This window comes from Petromyzon marinus, chromosome 49 (genome assembly GCF_048934315.1).
Source record: "Petromyzon marinus isolate PM22_M1 ecotype Great Lakes invasive population chromosome 49, UKy_Petmar_22M1.pri1.0, whole genome shotgun sequence".
Lineage (NCBI taxonomy): Eukaryota > Metazoa > Chordata > Hyperoartia > Petromyzontiformes > Petromyzontidae > Petromyzon > Petromyzon marinus.
The window spans coordinates 2,188,637-2,209,294 of NC_133715.1; the positions used below are offsets into that span (position 1 = coordinate 2,188,637).

The window sequence follows — 20,658 nt, forward strand, 5'->3', positions numbered from 1 at the left end:
AGGGGGAGGAGAAAGGCTGGTAAACAAACAGGCTTTCCGCTCCAGCAGACGCGCTTTCACAGCGAAATACGAGCGCCCTCCACATCATCACAGCCAGCGCTGTGTGCAGCTCCCCGCCCAGCACTGTACTCACTCTATTTAATCACATCCCCCTCCACCACAGGCCCGCAGTAAATATTAACTGAGTGTGCCGTGTGCTTAGGCGTATGATGTATGGTGATACCAGTTGTGCGTGGTGTTGATTTGTGTGAATGTGTATCGTGAGAGCAAGGGGATGCTGGTGGTGGAATGGAGTTTAATGACACCCCCCTCCACCCCAGCTCTTGAGAGTTCCAGCCGGCTCGAGTTTTGACTCTCGGTTGTTAGGGATTGGTGGCAAATGATGTGGTGTTACGGTTGGCATTAGTCTCCCCCATAAGGCGTGCCCAGCCTAAACAGGAGAAGCTGGTGGTTGTGGTTGTTGCCGCCCGTCGAGTAAGGGAGACAAAGGCAGTCAGCTGGGTGTGTGTGTGTGAGGCCACACTCCACACACACACTCCACACGTGTGTTTTCACTGTTGTTATCGCCCATAATAGGCTCACTAAAATACGGTGACGTTTGTGTTAAAGTGGGCCGTTTTGGTCTTATTGGTTGATAAAGTGGTGAGTTTACCGAAAAATGTTTATAAAAAATAATATTAATGTTACGTTATTACAGTATGTTCCACATTTCATGTGACAGGATGGGGAGGAGGAGCAGTGACAGTGATTCGTGCACGACACTGAAACCAGTGTTGCCTGAGCTCGAGTCACAACCATGGCCTCTAACAGAAGCAAGCTCTTAATCTGAATTGATGGGACCATCTGCACCAACCAGCACTGACCAGCGTGGTGAAGTATGGCCAAACAATACGCAGCAGGCCTTCGTCCAATAGTGGATCGATGAAGGGCAAAAAGTATGACAATTATATGGCAGATGACTTTTGTGGCATGAAACCTATGGCTCTTAAAATTGGTGTCCAAACCTCAAATATTTTGTTTGATGCACACAGCGGAGTCAACCAATGAACTGCACGAAAACCCATTAGACTAAATCGGTAATCGCACTCAGCAGTGAGGAGCCGCCAAACACGCATGTCAACATCTTGATAGCGCCATCTAATGGGCGGATAAATTGACCAATTGAAACAAATTGATGCAGGCCTGCAATAGTTTCTTTCCAAGGCTGTACCCTCATGGAGATAAATGACCCTGCTGTCTTGTAAGGCAGTGCTGCAAATTGAATGACGCACCACTCTAAATTTGAGTGAGCACTGAATGAAAAATGTAAAACTCCTTCAGTACAGTTTTTGGGTCATGCTGTATGCTGTGTTTTTTCATGCTGTCACATATATATGTGTGTGTGTGTTCTCCTACGCGTATGAAAAGTTGGCAAGCCAGGTTGTCAAGAACTAGATTTCACGGAAACTCACTTCTCTCTACTGACCTGATGTGCCTGTTTGAATCCCCAAAATGTGTCCATCTGCCATAAACTGTGGACTCTAAAAGACCCTCTGACATAATTTGCAAGAGTATGTATGATGTCACGGTGTAAATTAGCGTCCACTAATTAAAACATATATGCTGTATTAATAACAATTACCAATTCATACTTTAAATATTATCGCTCTTGCAAGAGTTGATGAATCTTAATTAGAGCTCAATTAAGGGACAAGTTCGTGAAGCTGGTGGTTTATGGCAACAACGCATGTTGTGCTGGTGTTGATTGAATGTACCATATGTGGGTGCATGCTATTGTGGATAAATTACCGCGTGTACAAAATGTTTTTCATTCAAATATTTCGCACCATTACATTATTTTACCACCTTACATTTTGTTTTAAACCTCAATACTGTAACGTTTTTAATTGCATCTGGCTCGATAAAGGAACATTATATTTTTTATCCACATATTTACGTGGCAGATGTATTTTATTTTGTGGCATTCGTCCCAATGGTGTGAATGTATTTTAGAAATCCACATTTTAATTACACACAAGGGTTAACAGTACAGTACGCCCTAACCAGCCACATGTAAAGTGCACGCATGTTGACATTCGTGGACTGTCCATGTAGATGTTACAGCAGCGCTTAAGTTAAGCTCGCGCTGAAATGAAAGGGCAATGCGAGTGCTCGAACAACATTCACGCAAATAATAACGTAAAAACACAAGGCCCAAAAAGGCTACACAAAAGCACCCACACACAACAACACACCCAAACGGACCTCTGGTCCGAGTGCGCCATTGCAGCCTATTAAAATAAAGCACGGCTAAAATGGACGCAGCAGCAGCAGCAGCAGTAGTAGCAGCAGGCAAACACGAACCACTCGTGGCTAAGGTTTCCCGTGGCTTTATTCGCTTCATTCCGAGGGAATGCTCGTCGTGTAAAATGCACGAGCGAGTTTGTTGGTGCGAGGAGAAGGGGAGTGCGCTGTAAGCCCGTTTGAGTTTAGTGCGGAATTGAGGCCACGCTAATGAGCGAACGACCGCCGCGCTACCCTGGAATGCGTGATCCGCCCCGCGCAGCCACCCCGCCGCAAATAGTGCGGCCCCTGTTTGCCTTTGTGCGGGGGGGGGGGGGAGACGTCCCGCCCTCGCAGCGCTTTTTTTTATTTTGTTTTAAACCGCAAAGACGTTTTGTGTCTGTGTGTTCCTTGCGCGCGACGAGCGAATGTCCTCGCCCGAGCGACATTCGGCGGTCAGGGACAGCGACGGAGTTGGTGGGGAAGGGGTTAGGCTGAGCGGGGGACTTTGTCGCGCATGGATCGGGGTTTTTTTTCCTCCCCCCCTAGCTCCGCGCGCGCGGAAGGATACCCACCCAACCTCCCTTCCCCCACCCCCACCAACGGAGCCGAGAGCCGCATCACCGCCTGCGATAACACACGAAGCGGCCCCCGGTGCGACGCGAATCCCGGAGCGCGGATTCGTGCCCAAAATGGGGCACTCGGAGCCGCCAAGCACACAATCGTCAAAAACAACTATCCCAAAAACAGATTTGTGCGGCGAAATCGTCGTGGTCTTCGCCGGCTGTTAGTCGCGAATCAAAGGACGGCGAGTAGATTCATTTTCCCAGTGGCGGCGGCGGCGAAGAAGAAGGGCGGTGCTAAAGCGAACCCGAATCCTCGCCGCCCCGAGGGAGCGGTAATCCGGTCCGGCTCTTGCGCGCCGCTCTTTTTAATAATAGAAGTACAGTAATGGATAGGAGTAGTTGTGCTCTAAGTCCTCATGCCAGGCTGCGGGCCAACAACTCTGTGCATGGACTCCTCTTGGGGTCGCCTCGTTGAATCGGGCACACGCGGGAGGGACTTAGCGACGAGGGGACAGGAGAGACGCCACGCAGCACAGGCTTAGTCCCCCGTCCGTCAACGAAGGCGGTGATATGTAAAGTTTAAAGGAGGGGAGAGAGAGAGGGGGAACAAGAAGGCGGGCTCGCAGAGAAGGCGGACAAAAGCGGCGGACGCCCCTTTCTCTTTCACGCGCCTCGTCCCTCCGTCCCGTGCGACCCCCGTCCGGCTCCTCTTTTTTTTGTTAGACGCGAGGAGATAGAAACGACGAGGAGAAGGAAGAGGACGAGAGGGCGACGAGCAAGGGGGGAGGAGGAGAGGAGGAGCGGGAGGAGAGACGGTGGAGGACGAGGAGGCATGGCCGCCCAAGTGAAGCTGGTGGGCGGCCTCGGGCGCGACTCGGAGCGCAGCCCGCTGCTCGGCAGGGCGAGCGCCGAGCACCCGGGCAGCGCGGGCGAGCAGCAGCAGCAGCAGCCGACGTCGCTGTCGGACGAGGCCACGGGCAGGAAAGTGCGGGCGGGCGCCGAGCAGAGCGGCGACAACAGCGGCAGCAACAATAGCAACAGCAACAGTAATGGAGACCAACAACATGGAGTGCGGGCCAAGGACGGCGGAGGCAGCAACGGCAGAGGAGGAGGAGGCGGCGGCGGTGGCGGCGGCGGCGGTGATGCCGGTGGAGTTCCCGACACGTCTTCGTCGTCATCGTCGTCGTCGTCTTCGTCGTCTGAAAGGGAGGCTGGGGTCTCTGCCACGGAGGCAACGGGGCCTAGTGGGCCGCATCATGGCGGAGAGACCCCGGGCTCGGCTGGGAGCTCCGCCGAGCCCGGGGCGAGGGGGCCCGGCGGACTGAACTCTCACGGTGACGGGGTTTACGGGGTCGGTGGTGGCGGGGGTTACGGCTACGACGGAACTCGCTCGGGCTATGGGCCCGGCTTCTCGGGGGCTCACTCGCCCCGAGGAGCGGGAGGAGCCGGAGCGGTGGGGCTCAACCAGCAGCAGGACGTAATGATGATGATGGCGGGTGGCGGAGGAAGGGCAGTTGCTAACAGCAGCGTGGCCGGCTATCCGCACCACCACCATCAGCACCATCACCACCAGCAGCATCAGCAGCACCATCAGCACCACCACCACCATCAGCAGCAGCAACAGGGCAGGCTGATGGGCGGACAGTCGTCTCATTCGGCGCAGTCTTCGTCGCAGTCGGCCGAGACGCCAACACTGAACCAGCTGCTCACATCGTCCAACCCCGCCCGGGTATACAGCGCCATGGCCGCTGGGCAAGGTCCGGGGCCGGCTTCTTCTTCTTCATCATCAACAGCAGCAGCAGCGGCAGCAGCGTCAGCAGCGGGAGCTTCGTCAGCAGCAGGAGGAGGAGGAGGGCGACCAGCGGCCACGGCGAGTCCTCAGCCACCCAACAAACAGGTGAGAGAGTTTTAGGTAAACAGAAAAACAACGACCCAAGTTGTATTTCGTGTGGTTGAAGCCCCTCGTGGTCGTAGTGATTACTGTGATGTAATTCTCGCGTTCAGGAACAGCTCGCAGAGCCTTGGGACCCATTTTTAAGAGTGTCCTTCGTTGATGTTAGTCGAGTTTATTAGTGTTATCGTTAAAATGCGTTGATTTGCATGTGGGGGGGGGGGGGCAAATTTACCCGGAGGAAACCCAACCAACCTGCTGTCTACATGGCAGGTTTTACATCCTCATAAGTCTGCACAGATGAGTTCACGAACCCTCACTTTTATGTCTACGAGCTGACCACCCAAGTGTGTATGGCTAGACTCGCACGTCTCTGCGTGATCCACCAACCCTTGCCTCCAAAAGCGCCGGCTCGGACACGTTATCTGTGCGAACTGCGGTGGCAGTGGGTGCACGCGCGCCAATAAACTCACAACGCTCGTCGCTAACGCTAACGAAATAAAGAGAAAATCCCCCGATATCATTAGGCGACGTTCCGGGCTGTGGCCCTTCGTAGCACACAGATGGGGAGTTCGTCTCACAGACGTGCGCCACAACCGTGGTGTGGTGGTGGTGGAGGCAGCAGCAAGCAAGCAACGTGCTTTGCTCCAAGAACAAAGGGGACCCCTCTGACTTTTTACTGTCTCTTGCTTTCGTCGTCTGCTCGTTCGGGCGGCCTTCGAGGCTCTTTTAGGCGATTTGCGGTGGCCCTCGGTGGGATTTCTGTGCGTCGGTGGTGGAGTTCGCGTCGTGGTTTTTGTGTGCGCTGGAAGAGCCCGTGGAGGTTATGAAAGCGGCGTGAGAGTTTGTCCTCCCCCCACCGCCACTAGCTCCCTCTGGCCGCGCTAATGGTGATGGTGGCTTGCCTACTGCTGTATTCATTGGGCCCTCCATGTGCGTGGCTGGTGTGTGTTTGTTTTTTGGGGGGGGGGGGGCGGGATTAAATTTGCTCATTTTGTGGCTGCTTTTTTCACCGAGTTGTCACTGGGGTCAGTTTTTTTCATGTTTTTTATTTACACGGTGACTGAGGTCGAGTTCATCCGTCCAGATATGAGAAATGTTTTGAAAATGTTGCATCGATAAATGTGTTCGGGAAAGTCGCAACAGGAAAACAAATAATATTCGAATCTGTGTGTACACTTTCAGTGGCTACGATGAAACACATGAAGGCCATTTGGGCCTTAAGTGTGTGCACGTTAATAAAGCAGATGTACACAAGGTTGCACTGTTTTCGTTATCCATCGGAAGCAGTACGGTAATACAATACAAAAAATCGGCATGTTGACTAATTGAGTGCTGAATTATAGAATCAAGAAGTGCACGCGAATAAGACCTTAGAAGCAGACGAAATGAAAATTTACGTAATTGCTAAAATTGTAAGTGTGTATCCCAAGCGAGTTTCAGACATCAATGACGTATAAAAAAAAACAATTGCCCTGTTCTTAATTGGCATTAGTTTTTTTTTTTCAAAAGGCAGGTTCTGTATCCATTAATGCATTCGTATTACCGATTTCCGCACTTTTTTACATCGAAATAAACGTCTTTTAATCCAACAACAAAAAAGAACTAAGCCAAAATTTGAAACCTTGTGATACATTGGACTCGTCGTGATGTGCAAGCCGTGCGGGAGATCCCTCGCGTGTGAGTGAGCGAGCAAGGGGGATTGTTTGTAAACACAGGCGAATATCTGAACTTGATTGAACTAATGCACAATGGGGCACACGTGGCGCTGACGACTGCAACGCCCCTAATGGGATGAGATGCTTCAATTGCCGCTGCAATTTTGAGATTGCCACCAAGGGTGCTTTAGGAATATTTTGACTGCACATGGGGGCTGTGCACAATGTTTCCATTAAAAAGGAAGGGTTTTTTAAATTGCGGGTATTACGACAAAACAAATTTCTTACTTTTCCACACAATCAGAACCAATTTGTTAATGCTATGTATTTTCTCAAATTTTAAGGGTACGAATTTGTTTTGATATTCGGTCATGTAAATAAAATTAATGCCGTATTGGTTATGCACGGTTTAGCTAGATTGGTTGCTGTTCTCATTCCAATGGCCTGTTAAAATGTTTTGCCCTTCTTGCAAGTGAAAGTCTCCCTGGGTCAGTGTAGCATGAAATGAACATCCAGTAACTACTCCGTGGACTCAGGGAAAAATTTGGGTTCTTGTCCCTGGAAATAAATGTGCACGAGCAACACTGGCTCACTTTGCATTACATAAGTGCTCTCTTTGCCTTTGGCCTTTTACCCTATTTCCCCACTGTAGTCACAGCCCAGAGAGGATCACGGTTTGATTCCCAGGCAGAACAGTTGTTACATTTTGGGCGAGCTGCCTTATGCACCATTGCCCCTGCCTACTCAGCTGTAATGTGGATTAAGCTGGAAAGAAGTGTATGGGCATATCGCTTCACGTAAGGCGTGTAGCGTAAGCAGCATGCAGTCCTATTTCAAACTCAGTGTGTGCAAGAGTTTGTTAAATGTGCCCTGTGGAGGTCTTCTATGGTGTGTCTCGCACACATTTTTCTTTTGGCCTAATGGACTGGCTTACAGTACTGTAATTGTAATACACTAGTAGATGTGAAACGTCAACCACGTGTCTTATAGCATCTTAACATCAATGCTGAGGTCCACCATCCAGGAACCAAGCATGCGGTGCTGCCATTTTCTCGTGTGCCTGGTAAGTCGCCGGTTGCTTGTTTGGCTAGACAACGTTCAGGGAGGGGAAAGGACGCGTTTCGAATATCCCTTTTCCACTGGTACATTCGAGCCAGGTGATATTCCACTGGCTGTTAGCCTTGCTGAGCCGTAACTAAACTGCTTTGCTGGCCTCACAAGACATCTGAATATGGCTCTTGGCCGAACAGGGTCAGGGGTGGGCATAATGACATGAATTACCTGGGAAATGTAAACACAAATTAAATTGCATCGTTGCATCATGTACATGCATCCAAACACATTATATGAAGTTGGCGGTACGGCTAGCCTTCTACAGTTGAAACACATCCTATTACCCCCTGAACTACACTCAGCTGGCTTGGCGAGGCTCTGGCACGGCTTGGTTATACAGTGGAAATGAGGTATACGTTGCCCTGTAGAACGAGTTAAAGTGTACTGTAGTTCGTCCATCAATGGCATTACCATTGCCCCCTCTAAATCGGCGCCTCTTCTGAGACTGGCTGAATGAGCCAGGTTAATCTCAGAGGTGCATGGTGATAAGTGTCCTGCATCATTCGCGTTGTCATCGTTAAAAGGTCACCAACTTTGCTGATTTCATACGTCCTGAACAATTGACAATTTTGCACACCTACCCCTAAAAGTCCAATGCGCCTGTCAACTCAACGAGACAAAAAACACCTTTTGCTCATGTAATGCTTGTTATACGTTGGTTGAGTGTACATCACATTGTGGAAGGAAGTTTTTGGCACAAATGATCTGAAACGTGCTCAACAATGTACTTTCACGTCTGGACCGACAGAAAGCTGATGTCTTGCCGGTGTTTATCACGCGCAAGCGATTTGTTGAAAGCCTTTTCAGATGTCCAGCACCCATGGGTAGCACTGCAGGTAAGAATGCACGTTAAAATCCCATGTAACAACATTCGAGGCTAAATTTGCAAGTACAGTACCGTAAGTGATTTCCATAAACAAAATCCATTGTTACAGAAAACTATTGAAGTGTATTATTAGCTCCAAGCCTATTTTGATTGGTCCGAAAAGTTATTAGATTGACAGAGCTACCCATGATTGGCTGCTCTGCCACACATACAACTTTTTAGTCGCAAGTGAAAACATTACATGCTTTTCCTTGTTGATATTTCACTTTTTTTAACTCTCTTACGTGCTTCCTGATTCTAATGCAGTGGCTAGTAAGGCCTTTGGAAGTATCTATCTTGCATTCAAATGTTGACAAGTAGATTCGTAAGTTCAGGGTTTTTTTACTAGACATTTGGTGTCAGTATATACAGTGAGGGAAAAAAGTATTTGATCCCCGGCTGATTTTGTACGTTTAACCACTGACAGTCTATAATTATAATGGGAGGTTTATTTGAACAGTGAGAGACAGAATAACGACAACAAAATCCAGAAAAACGCATGTCAAATATGTTATAAATTGATTTGCATTTTAATGAGGGAAATAAGTATTTGACCCCTCTGCAAAACATGACTTAGTACTTGGTGACAAAACCCTTGTTGGCAATCACAGGTCAGACGTTTCTTGTAGTTGGCTACCAGGTTTGCACACATCTCAGGAGGGATTTTGTCCCACTCCTCTTTGCAGATTTTCTCCAAGTCATTAAGGTTTCGAGGCTGACGTTTGGCAACTCGAACCTTCAGCTCCCTCAACAGATTTTCTATGGGATTAAGGTCTGGAGATTGGCTAGGCCACTCCAGAACCTTAATGTGCTTCTTCTTGAGCCACCCCTTGGTTGCCTTGACCGTGTGTTTTGGGTCATTGTCTTGCTGGAATACCCATCCACGACCCATTTTCAATGCCCTGGCTGAGGGAAGGAGGTTCTCACCCAAGATTTGACGGTACATGGCCCCGTCCATCGTCCCTTTGATGCGGAGAAGTTGCCTTGTCCCCTTATCAGAAAAACACCCCCAAAGCATAATGTTTCCACCTCCATGTTTGACGGTGGGGATGGTGTTCTTGGGGTCATAGGCAGCATTCCTCCTCCTCCAAACACGGCGAGTTGAGTTGATGCCAAAGAGCTCCATTTTGGTCTCATCTGACCACAACACTTTCACCCAGTTGTCCTCTGAATCATTCAGATGTTCATTGGCAAACTTCAGACGGGCATGTATATGTGCTTTCTTGAGCAGGGGGACCTTGCGGGCGCTGCAGGATTTCAGTCCTTCACGGTGTAGTGTGTTACCAATTGTTTTCTTGGTGACTATGGTCCCAGCTGCCTTGAGATCATTGACAAGATCCTCCCGTTTAGTTCTGGTCTGATTCCTCACCGTTCTCATGATCATTGCAACTCCACGAGGTGAGATCTTGCATGGAGCCCCAGGCCGAGGGAGATTGACAGTTCTTTTGTGTTTCTTCCATTTACGAATAATCGCACCGACTGTTCTCACCAAGCTGCTTGGTAATGGTCTTGTAGCCCATTCCAGCCTTTTGTAGGTCTACAATCTTGTCCCTGACATCCTTGGAGAGCTGTTTGGTCTTGGCCATGGTGGAGAGTTTGGAATCTTATTGATCGATTGCTTCTGTGGACAGGTGCCTTTTATACAGGTAACAAGCTAAGATTCGGAGCACTCCCTTTAAGAGTGTGCTCCTAATCTCAGCTCGTTACCTGTATAAAAGATACCTGGGAGCCAGGAATCTTTCTGATTGAGAGGGGGTCAAATACTTATTTCCCTCATTAAAATGCAAATCAATTTATAATATTTTTGACATGCGTTTTTCTGGATTTTGTTGTTATTCTCTCACTGTTCAAATAAACCTACCATTAAAATTATAGACTGATAATTTCTTTGTCAGTGGGCAAACGTACAAAATCAGCATGGGATCAAATACTGTTTTCCCTCACTGTATGTGCCTAATATGCTCAGCTACTTTTGAGGCGAGGCTGGCGTGTTGAATCTCACTTAAGCCTTAAAGCAGTGTATCCAGATTCAGAGATAAAACTATGAGTTTTGTTAAGTCCAGGTTCATATTCTTGTTTGATTAGGCATGCATCCTTAATGAAAATAGTTTGTAGTTGAGATTGGTTTTAAAGTTTACATTGTGAAAGCTCTTAATTTGATGTTTTTTTTTCATTTTTCAGTGTTTAGTTTTAGAAATTTTCAGTTTTTTATTAACAGCATGAATTTATCAGCAACTTGTGCTTTAAAACAATTAGCAAAGGCTGCACTACTTGATGCGCTTATTACATTATTCATGATGTCATTTGTATACTATAAAAAATAAATGTTCAAACGACTTAACAATCTTGGCCAATCAAATGGTGTAAGGAAACACCGGTGTGACTCCACCGAGGTGTTTATAATAGGGATGTGTGGGTGGGTGCAAGCTTGTGCAAATAACCTAACAAAATGAAAGGATTGAACTTGGCTTCTAATGCGGTTTCAGACCAACTAAATACGTTGAGTTGGTTCAATTTGCCCACTAATAAACAGTGCCCTGCCCCGTAATGCATTTACAAAAGCAGTTGGTATTGAACATTTGTTGCACGTTTTATGATTTGAATTGCATTACTGAACGTAGCGAACTGTCATTTACATTTACCAAGGGCAATGTGTTTGATGTAATAATATTTTCTATAGGTTGATTACTCGATGGTGGAGGATTGTGCATAATTCAGTATTTCATACCTGGACGTATTACACAAATAATGTGCAATAACAAATCCTGCTTGTTACGATTTCTACCCTGTGGCCATTCAAGCTCACCAGAAGTATGGTGAGGTGGGGGAAAAAATGTTATCGCCCAACTGAATGGATGATGCAGGTGCAGTCATGGGATAATCATTACTCGCTGCACTTAAGCACTTTAGAAAATTTGGAATTAATTGTTTTGTCTATTCTGGCCAATAACATAAAAGGTATATATTAATACAAAATCCACAAAATGTCACATGCATGATTAAAAAAAGGAAGAATTTAGTGTTGATAATGGACACATTTGCTGGATACACAATGCATATTTAAAATGCACTTAATTTTGCATACATTAATTATACTCGACAAAATAAACTAGGATGAGCGGGTGGTGCCTATTTTAGGTGTAGTTCTGGACAGGCTCTTCATGCGCACGCCATTTGTCAACGTGAAGGAAGCCGATGTCTCACCTGAGGGGAGTACTCCTGGGGCTTTGTGCCGACTCTGGGGAAGGGGAAGGTGTTGCGTTAATTGTTAGTGGCGAAGCAAGCTTGTGCGAACCGACAATTTAGGCTCGCATGCTGTTAACTCTCACCGGGGTGGTTCCGGAGCAAATAACTTGCCTCCTGAAGGCGAGAATGCTTGACTGCCGCTAATTCACAAGCACATTTTTTGTTTGTTAATTCACATGCAGTTCACGGCCTAATTAGCTATTATATCAGGAATGCAAAACCCTCCTTTTTGAAATCCAGGAATAACTCGTCATAATTTTGATGTAGGCGAGAGAACACGGTGGGTGGTCATGGGCAGGTCAGGCAGTCCGCTGTGGAGAGTTCAATACAGCTTTCAGCATTTCACACGGCTTCATTGTTTAATAATACTCGACGAGCCTTTTCCAATTTGCCTGGATATTTTGGATGTCACTTGTGCATACAGTTAGGCTTGGATGCCAGCCATGGAGCGGTGTACTCTAGTGGGTGCAAATTGCTTCAAAAAAAGGAAACATGTTTACATACCTCACTTGTTAGGACTACCCAATTTAATATTTTGAGCTGCGGTAATTCGTTTTTCTGAACACCACGTAGAAGTTTGTAGTTTCATCTGCTTGCATGAAAGGAAATGTATCCAAAGTTGTTTATCTAAAATACGTTGAACGCATGTTTTGCGCTCTTTTGGTGATCAGGCTTTTGTTAGCGTGGGACCCAAGCTATGGAACGCCTTGCCACTTGTAATCAGGAAATCGGAGTCGGTAGATTTTTTAAAGTCTTTTTTGAAAACCCATGTCTTTAAAGTGGCCTTCCCTCTTCAGGTTGGTCGGTTGCCCAGGCTCTGTTTTTGCTTCTTGCTTTTCATGCATTTGCGCATTGGGATCCTTGGATAGAATGCGCATTATACATTTGAATTATGTTGATTTACAAAAACGTGCGCTTTACAATGCACGGGTAGGAAGTGACTGCCGGTGAATGATGGACAGCTTGAGGCTTCCTTTGTAGTCTTTTGATTGTTGACAATTACTGGTGAGCAGTGACCCCTACGTTGTTAAGAGTCAATAAGGCAACTGGGCCCCAGCATTATTTGGTGTTTATTTACAATGTGGCTTATGACGGCCCTGCTTGAATGTGAAATGTTAACAGGCCAGCTGACCTCTATAAATATTAGACCGGTGTCAGCCTTGGCAGTAACATAATATGAAAACAACCTAGTGCCCTCCATGTATTTTCACGACTCGTGCCCTTAAATAGATTTGGCATGTGGGGGTTTACCGGCACAACAAATACAACAAAAAGTAAAATGGGAATATAGTTGAGTATTTCGATTTGAACCATTTCGCTCGGACGATATATATGTTCACATCGTAGATATTCACGCATTTTTATGACGGATAACAGCCAGATTTGCACATTCAGACATCTTTAGCTCACCCCCCCCCCCTTGCAAGGAGCCTCGAGCCAGCTTGGACCTTAAACTGATTTCAAATGCATGTCTGGCGCGTCTTTGCTTCGTAGTCTGTTGCAGGGTGGTTTTCGTGCCAGGCTACTATGACGTCACTCCATCCTTGCTCATCACAGCCGTAAATGGCTTAATATGTGGACTTGAAGCAGGTTAAAAAAATATATATATAAATAGTGGAGTTTTACACAATGTATGTGTTATGTAAATCGAAAGTGTTGTTGACATTAAGTTTTGAGGATGAGACTGGCTTTGTGTGCCAGTTAGGTGTATGCAAAGTACTCCTTTTTGAATGTAACAAATACTCGGGATCGGAAAAGCATTTTCGCATCCCCACATTGTGCGCAGTTGGGGGGGGGGGGCGGGGAGACCGCTGTGGGGTTCATTGCATTGCCATCTTTTGGTCGTGCTCTGCACTCTAGCGGGCTCCCCCTGCTGGCTCGCAGTATTTATTTCCCTGACTCTGCAACTGTCACCCATTTTGTGCTCACAGATGGGGCATGACCGAATCAAGGGCAACCGCACACATTTTAGGGCAGGATAGTGGCGTTCGAAGTTTTTAAATGACCGTTTCACGTGGATTTGTTAAGTTACTGCCCAATGCTATCGGAGTATCTTTAAACAAATTAATGATCGTGTGCATTTTTTTTTTTACGAATGGGGGAAAAAATGATATTAAATATAACGAAACGAAAATAAACGTGAAATTGTAAATTTAGAACAATGTATCGTGGATTGCTAAGCAATGTATGTGCGGGTGCTTTCAAAACCTCTAATGTATAAACAAATGCCTAAGTACTCGTACTTGTCAAGAAGAGCTGTTGGTGTTTCTGTACAGATCAGGAGAGTTCTTCCTGCTAATGGCAGGTTTAGCTCGAAACGGACGCTTGGTTTCTGTTGGTCTATCTTGGGGCATAGCCACGTTCGTCTTGAATTGTCACAACATCTATTTTCCATTTCGTTTTTTTACAGTGATGTTGGCAGGTCAGTTTAAAAGCATGATGCTTATTGGTCATTGTTTTAAATGCCAAACAAGAACGGGAAATGTGCTGAAAATGTAGACTTGTAAAAAACAATCTGTCTCAGCCATAGTCTCTTCATTATTTATCGGCCACGAAGTGAAGCTGGTCCATCAGCCGAAAACCCAGAATCCAAAACATGATTTCGCATTCACAGATGGATGTACGTTAATACGGAGTGGTATGCGTTAGGAATACACATGGGTTACATGTGCTAATATCTGGTCAACACCAGCTAATTTTTAAACTTTTTTCCCTTCCATACCACTCAGGTATACTGCACAGAACCGGCGTAGTTGTTTGTTTGTTTTGATTTTTGTACTGGCAGAGGCAGCAGGAAAAGCCAGGTTTTTTGCATATCGAGCCATCCCTTCCCTATTCCTCCCCTCCATAAACAGCTCCTTAGGAATTACAAAATATTTATGACTGCAACAGGAGAACCGAATTCAATCGTAGGAGGAGGCCGGGCCTGGGGTGGGTCGCAGCATTCTAGCAATTTCGGTAGCTTAAAATAGAAATCTTGATAAGCAAATGAATGGGCTCCTTAAGTTGGACATATATTTCCTTATGTTTGTTGTAACTGGTAAGATACTCCGGATTAAAGGGGGCACGTGCATGAGCCTACTCTCTCACCCCTGCGCAGGTGTATCTCCACACCTTATTGCCCGACAGGTGCCGGTACAACTTATTCAGTGCCACTCGCCAAACAAAACACGTAAACATTCTTTCCCGATAATGCACTCCCTTGCCAGCGCCGGTGCATCCCAGCACCGGTGGAAGAATGTGCCTGCGACGGCACGTGCCCGTGGATAGTGTTTAAAAAGAGAACATCCATTTGGCCGTGGCTAAACTGTTTTTTGTGACCGCAGAAACTTGGAAACACCGTAATTGATGATTGCTTGCTCTAGTAGACGATTGGCTGTGTAAATGAAGTAAGAATACGTTATTGATTTTTCAAAGTGGCCGCCCATTCATTTGGCCCTTAAGACAACGGGCGAGGCTGCCGAAATTCAATAATGAGCCAAGTTGGGCATCGCACTGTACACACAGCTATGCCGTGTAATTGGGAAACGTCAAACTGGCTGTGCTCCCAGCGTGACATAAACTTTCCACTCCTCCCTTCCACGTCTTCTTGCAGTCATGAAGAAAATGTTGGGAGTTTGATGTTCGGTGCCTTCATACATTTTGAAGAAGAAAAAAACCGAGCATAATGAAAATATGAGTGTATTACCCTAATCGTGCACTTGTTCAGTCTGGCTATGGCAGAGTTTATTCCTCCCGAGACGTAATGATCCCCCGCTGAGATTTGTTACTGCAGTTTGTGTTAATTTTGTTGGAACCTTGTGACTTTTCAGAGGCTATTGCTGCTCGACATATGTGCCGCCTTTTTATACATGGTTAACCCATTATAATTGTAATGTAATCGGGATCGAATGTTTATTTCCCCGAGTTAAGCCCGTTGAGCTTGAGACACGTAATTGACAGACGTGTCAGTCCAATGCTGGATGAAGAAAGCCTTAGCATTTTTTTGGTCGGTGGTGGTAATTACCATACTTGACCACGCTGGTCAGTGTGGGGTGGAGGGGGGGGGCTTGGACTAAGGTGCTATAGAAATCCATAAGAATCAGAATATTTATACTGGAGGAATGCTATGAGCTATAAAGCTCTTATTTACAGATGTCCAGTCGGGGCGGGTAAGAACGTTACAACAACAAACAATACAACAACATGATAGTAGTGCAAAGCACAAGAAAGGTCAACAAATCACCCCAACACATACAAGTACAACTAAACCATCCTCATACTATCAGGCAAAGCCCACTGAGGTGTATTACCTTTTTCATAAGCGACCTGGCCACAAATGATAGCTTATATATAAGAAGATAAGGACTTGTTCAGAAACCACTCAACTGAGGTTAGCCTTGGCTGGGAACCTAAGTTGGGTTGCAAGGTTCGTAGTTCTTGGCGCTAACCACTGCGCACCGCCACGTCACAGTTCACCCATTGCAGAGAGGATATTCTGTGGTTCCCCCCCCCCCCACAGAAATCAGATTTACATCATTTTGTTTTTTACATCATCTGAGAGCCACTAGGCGGCACCCTTCGCAAGATGTTGTTCACTGTTGTACGTCTATGAAACACGGTGGGACTCCCCCGCCAAAAATGTCAATTGTCTTTTTGGATCCGGATTGAGCAATTATAGAGGGTTTAATAGGGAAATGAATAGGGAACATATGGCATTTAATGTTTAATGTATACAAGCATATGGTGTGTGCCAGTGGCCCATGCGTGATTTGAAGTGAGCGGTGATTCATTATATACCATGTCTTAAAACACTATACGAGTGGCTTAAAATAAATGTTGAATTGGTGGAGATTTGCAAAACGTTTCCATTTAATTAGCCTCCCTTTGCAAGACAGATCTGCATGGGTTGTCACCTGGTTTTAAATAAAATTTTTAGCGAAACTTGCGCAAGTTATTTATTTGTTCTTGCCCACGTCCCGCATGTAGCCCACGATGCCTGTGCGTTACCCAGAATACAATTGTGCAAATGTGCGTGGTTTACGCATGTATGTCTGTTTTTATGACTTTGATGACGACTTGAAATGCAAAGCTTTTTGGTTTACTCAAGCTAAACATAATGTAGATTTGGGGTAGAGCGGTGGTCGCAATGGTTAGGGGACTGAATTATGAACTCGACGAAGCGGAGTTCGATTCCCAGGGACACCCTAACATTGTTGGTAATTGATATCTGAACTGGTCCTGGGCACCCCCATTCATTCCCCCTTGACTGGCATGGTGAATCATGGTCGTAACAACCTTGGACGATGGCGTGGGGATGCCTTTTTATCCAGTAGTGGTTATCAAAAGGGCTGGAAATGAAAATCCATGTTGTAGTCAAACATTCTTCGATATATATGCTCCAATGCATGCCGCCATGAACTAGAGATTTTTTTCCCGTTTCGGACTCGGAGGTCAGAGGTCAATGGCATATTCTCGGGCATATGCCATGGGTATCTGGGTTCGATGATAGCCGAGCTGCGTTGGTATGTACGTTCAAAGGGTCCTCATTATTTTCTGAAGTTTGTAGTGGGCATTGGCGACATCTCCCAAAGGGAGTGTGGTGAGTGTCGCATCCCTTAAGCACACAGCCATGCTCGGCTCGCATCTATCTCCGATTAATTACATCAACTATATAACCCCACAATTGCGATATTGTCTTCTCAGTAATAATGTCAGTTTTGCTTTGACCCTCTCTCCCACTATAGTACACCGTGTGCGCCCAGTATGCTGTTTACATCATGTCATGAGGTGAAAACGATTGTTTGGAACTTTTATTTTGAGCACGGTGCGTCACCTGTGTCAAGAGCACAGCCTCGGGAGATTACATCACGTAACTATTTCTGAATCCCTTCAATAGACCCTAATCCGGTCCTGTGTGGTACATCTTGTTTGTATAGCCCTTTTAAAGAAAGTCACATGCCAAAACTGAAATGTGTAATCCTTAAGAGCTGGAGTATGTAAAATTGAGTGACAGACCAATTGAACTAGATGTTTTGTGTAGTCATCTGGACCACGAACTCGTTACACGTAAGATAACCAGTTAGAGCACTGGGGTGACTAAAATTTGGACTTGTACATTGTGAAGCGGATGTGTCTGCTCCATAATCGGACTTGTTATTAGCCCCCTGAGCAGCCTGTCTTTCCTCCTTTTTGAGTTAATTTACTAAGATAAAACAACCCCAATGTAAACAAACCATAAATTGAGAAATTGCACCCTGTAAAAAAATTGCAATCGGAGCAGCAGCAGCAATAACACCGCTCGTTTTTTCCCTGTGCGCCCTAACGTCGGGTGTGGCCAAGAGACTTAATTGAATGATTGGTGGCTTTCCCACGCAAATCCCATTAAATATATTGGCCAAGATGGCCTTTGGCAGGCATGAAAACCTGGACTGGCTCATTTGGCTAATTAAAGTGGAATTATTTCATTTGCTGAAAGTGCTCCTTGTGCTACAAACAGATTTGCCTAATTGTGAATTAATTAGCTCAATACATTAATTTGTCAGGAATTATAATGTTCGTATCCCTTCAGTATTTGTGTGCGTGTGGTACACTGCATAATGAATTTGGCTGAAAGTCCCCGTTGCAAGACATAAAACGAGTAAGTTGTTTATCGTAAGGATCTCTCTAATAAAACGACTGATTAAAAAGTACACCATATCGAAAAAAAAACATTTCACACTGTCTCGCCAACATTAATTGAAAATTAAGTGATGTGAAATACGTTGGATGAATAATTGTCAACCTTAAATTGGTGCTATTTCCTCTTGAGTCAACGTTTCTTAATTCCTCAAGTCGGTAATTTAATATCAATTGGTTGAGATGGTCAATACACACGGCAGCAATGGTTATTTTTTAATTAATAATACGGTGTTGCCTGGCGTCGTGTAGTCTTTGTTTGCACTTTATGCCAAGAAGGAGAAAGTAACAAACTGCGAATGTGCCCCCGTGTTTCTGTTTTCCGGAACTAATTTTACCTCCTTTGGCAGCGCCTCTGCTTCTTGCACGGTCCTGTTAGGGCATTTCCTCCTGCGGATGGGGCCCCCTGCTGGGCCCGATAAGTGTTCATCTTCACCTCGACCTGCTCCTTTGGTCTTTGGAGCCCGGGTTTAGTAGAGCAGTGTGGTGTTTTTTGTTGGCTTTGTGTGAATTTTTCTGGCTTTGTTTTGGTAACTAAATCAGCCCCTGCCTTCAGCCCATAATCGGTACCCTGACACTTTTGTAGGGAAACATTTGTTGAAGGAAAATATGAATGTACCCCCATTTCCCATGTGGCTACGTTATCAGTTCTTCAGAAATCTTAAAAATATGGTTGTGCATCACTGCAGTACTTATAAACTAATAGATGATTGTGATTGCCATATACTAAGATTTTGGAGTTGGTCATTAATGTTTTATACTAATATATTATTACCGTTTTTTATGATATACAAAGGAAATTAACAACTTCATTTCACGACATAGGTATGTCGTGATTCGTACATTAAAGTTTACTGTTGAGCTCAGTGTATGCATTTCATTGAATTGGTACATGTAGACAAATGATAAGTTAATTTTAGGATACTGAAACGAATTACAATATACTGGATGAATAATGAGTTTGCAGAAACAAATTTTTTTAAAAGAAAAATAGAATCCATATTAAACCCGAATCATGGAAATTAATTACATCTCTAGTTAACAAAAACATCAGTTTAATTCCGTGCATTTTTAAAGGCGTTGTTACCTGTTGTCGTAAGACTTTGCTAGCAGCATTCCAAACTAAATGGCATTGTAACAGAGCAGAGCAACATTATTGCGTCTGGAATTGTAATAGCTTTGTTAGCAAAAACTCCATTGCGATTTAAACATCCTCCTGCTTCAGGCAAGAAACAATATAGTTGTGGTTTTTATCCCAAGTGTGTGGGAAAGTGAAGATGTGATCAAGAAACCTATGGAGTTAAACATTAAAAAAAGATTCATATATTTTTGGATGTGCTGAATTTATAATTGTATCTGCTTCTTTGAAATGAATAACGTTGGCTTGTTGATTTAATCGCCACAGTGTTTTCAGTATATCACGCTTCTACAAAAGGGTTGAAATGCTAAATATTTGAATGTTATATTTTGTCATGTAAATTGAATTCTTTGTGCTTTTGGAAATTGTCATTTCCTGTCGTTGCGGTGTGTGCCCTGCTTGCAATAAGCAGAGTATTACATTTTGTCATAAAAATAATAATTTAAGGCTCTGCATGAAAAAAATCTTAAATCAACTTCAATATATAAATCTCAAATGTTAATTTAAAATAAATCACCTTTTTAATTGCATACTTTGAATATATTGCTTCCACTTTCGCCATCCAAGTTAGTAAGACTAACTGTAATCCTTAATCACACTGCTCTCTTTGGTTCACACGTTTAGAGCACAATTTTACGTTTCTGGGTCACTTTATTTTGCATGGTCATCCTTGCTGGGTGGCGGTGTTCTTAATATTACAAATATTACAATTATTGAAATACATCGAATACTCAATCCACTGTGAGTGGAATGTGTCTAATAATAGTTTAACACGTAGGCTTTCACGACCAATATCCATAATACATGTTTTTTGGGTTAGATCGCTTGAATATAAATGTGTCGTTAAACCCACAACCACTCGACACAGCCAATTAATTAGTAAGGTTTGGCACGCTAACAGAACATGCCAATTCGTTACTAGTACAGCACACCGGTGTGTTGGAGATCAAATCCACAACATTTACAATCTGAGTACGACGATTGGCCAGATTTGTGGAGAAATTTTCCTGGAAATCTTGATTTGAAGCTTTCGTGACTGCAAATGTTGTGGATTTGCTCTCCAACACCGGTGTGCTGTACGTGACAAACCTTACTTATTGGCTGTTTCGGGTAGTGGCAGGTTTAACGACATCTATATTTAAGCGATCTAACTCCAAAAAACGATTATGGATGTCTGATAATAGTTTACAAGGATGAATAAATAGAATGTGCCCGGGTAGATGTTATTTTCGGGGTTAGATCTCGTAAATATGTAAGGTGAA

General features: G+C 44.9%; 1 protein-coding gene across 6 annotated transcripts in view; it reads left to right on the forward strand.

Annotated features, from left to right (window-relative positions):
• The first annotated feature begins 2,600 nt into the window (after positions 1-2,600).
• Positions 2,601-20,658, forward strand: part of LOC116952962 (uncharacterized) — a 65,664-nt gene continuing 47,606 nt past the window's right edge. For 4 of the 6 annotated variants that reach the window (XM_076074576.1, XM_032972720.2, XM_032972722.2 and 1 more), the window contains exon 1: positions 2,602-4,725. In XM_076074576.1, coding sequence (XP_075930691.1) covers positions 3,661-4,725 — 1,065 coding nt within the window. In that variant the 5' untranslated portion in view covers positions 2,602-3,660. Of the gene's footprint in view, positions 4,726-20,658 lie in introns of all 6 variants that reach the window. The other 2 variants (XM_076074577.1, XM_076074579.1) reach the window with 1 other exon arrangement.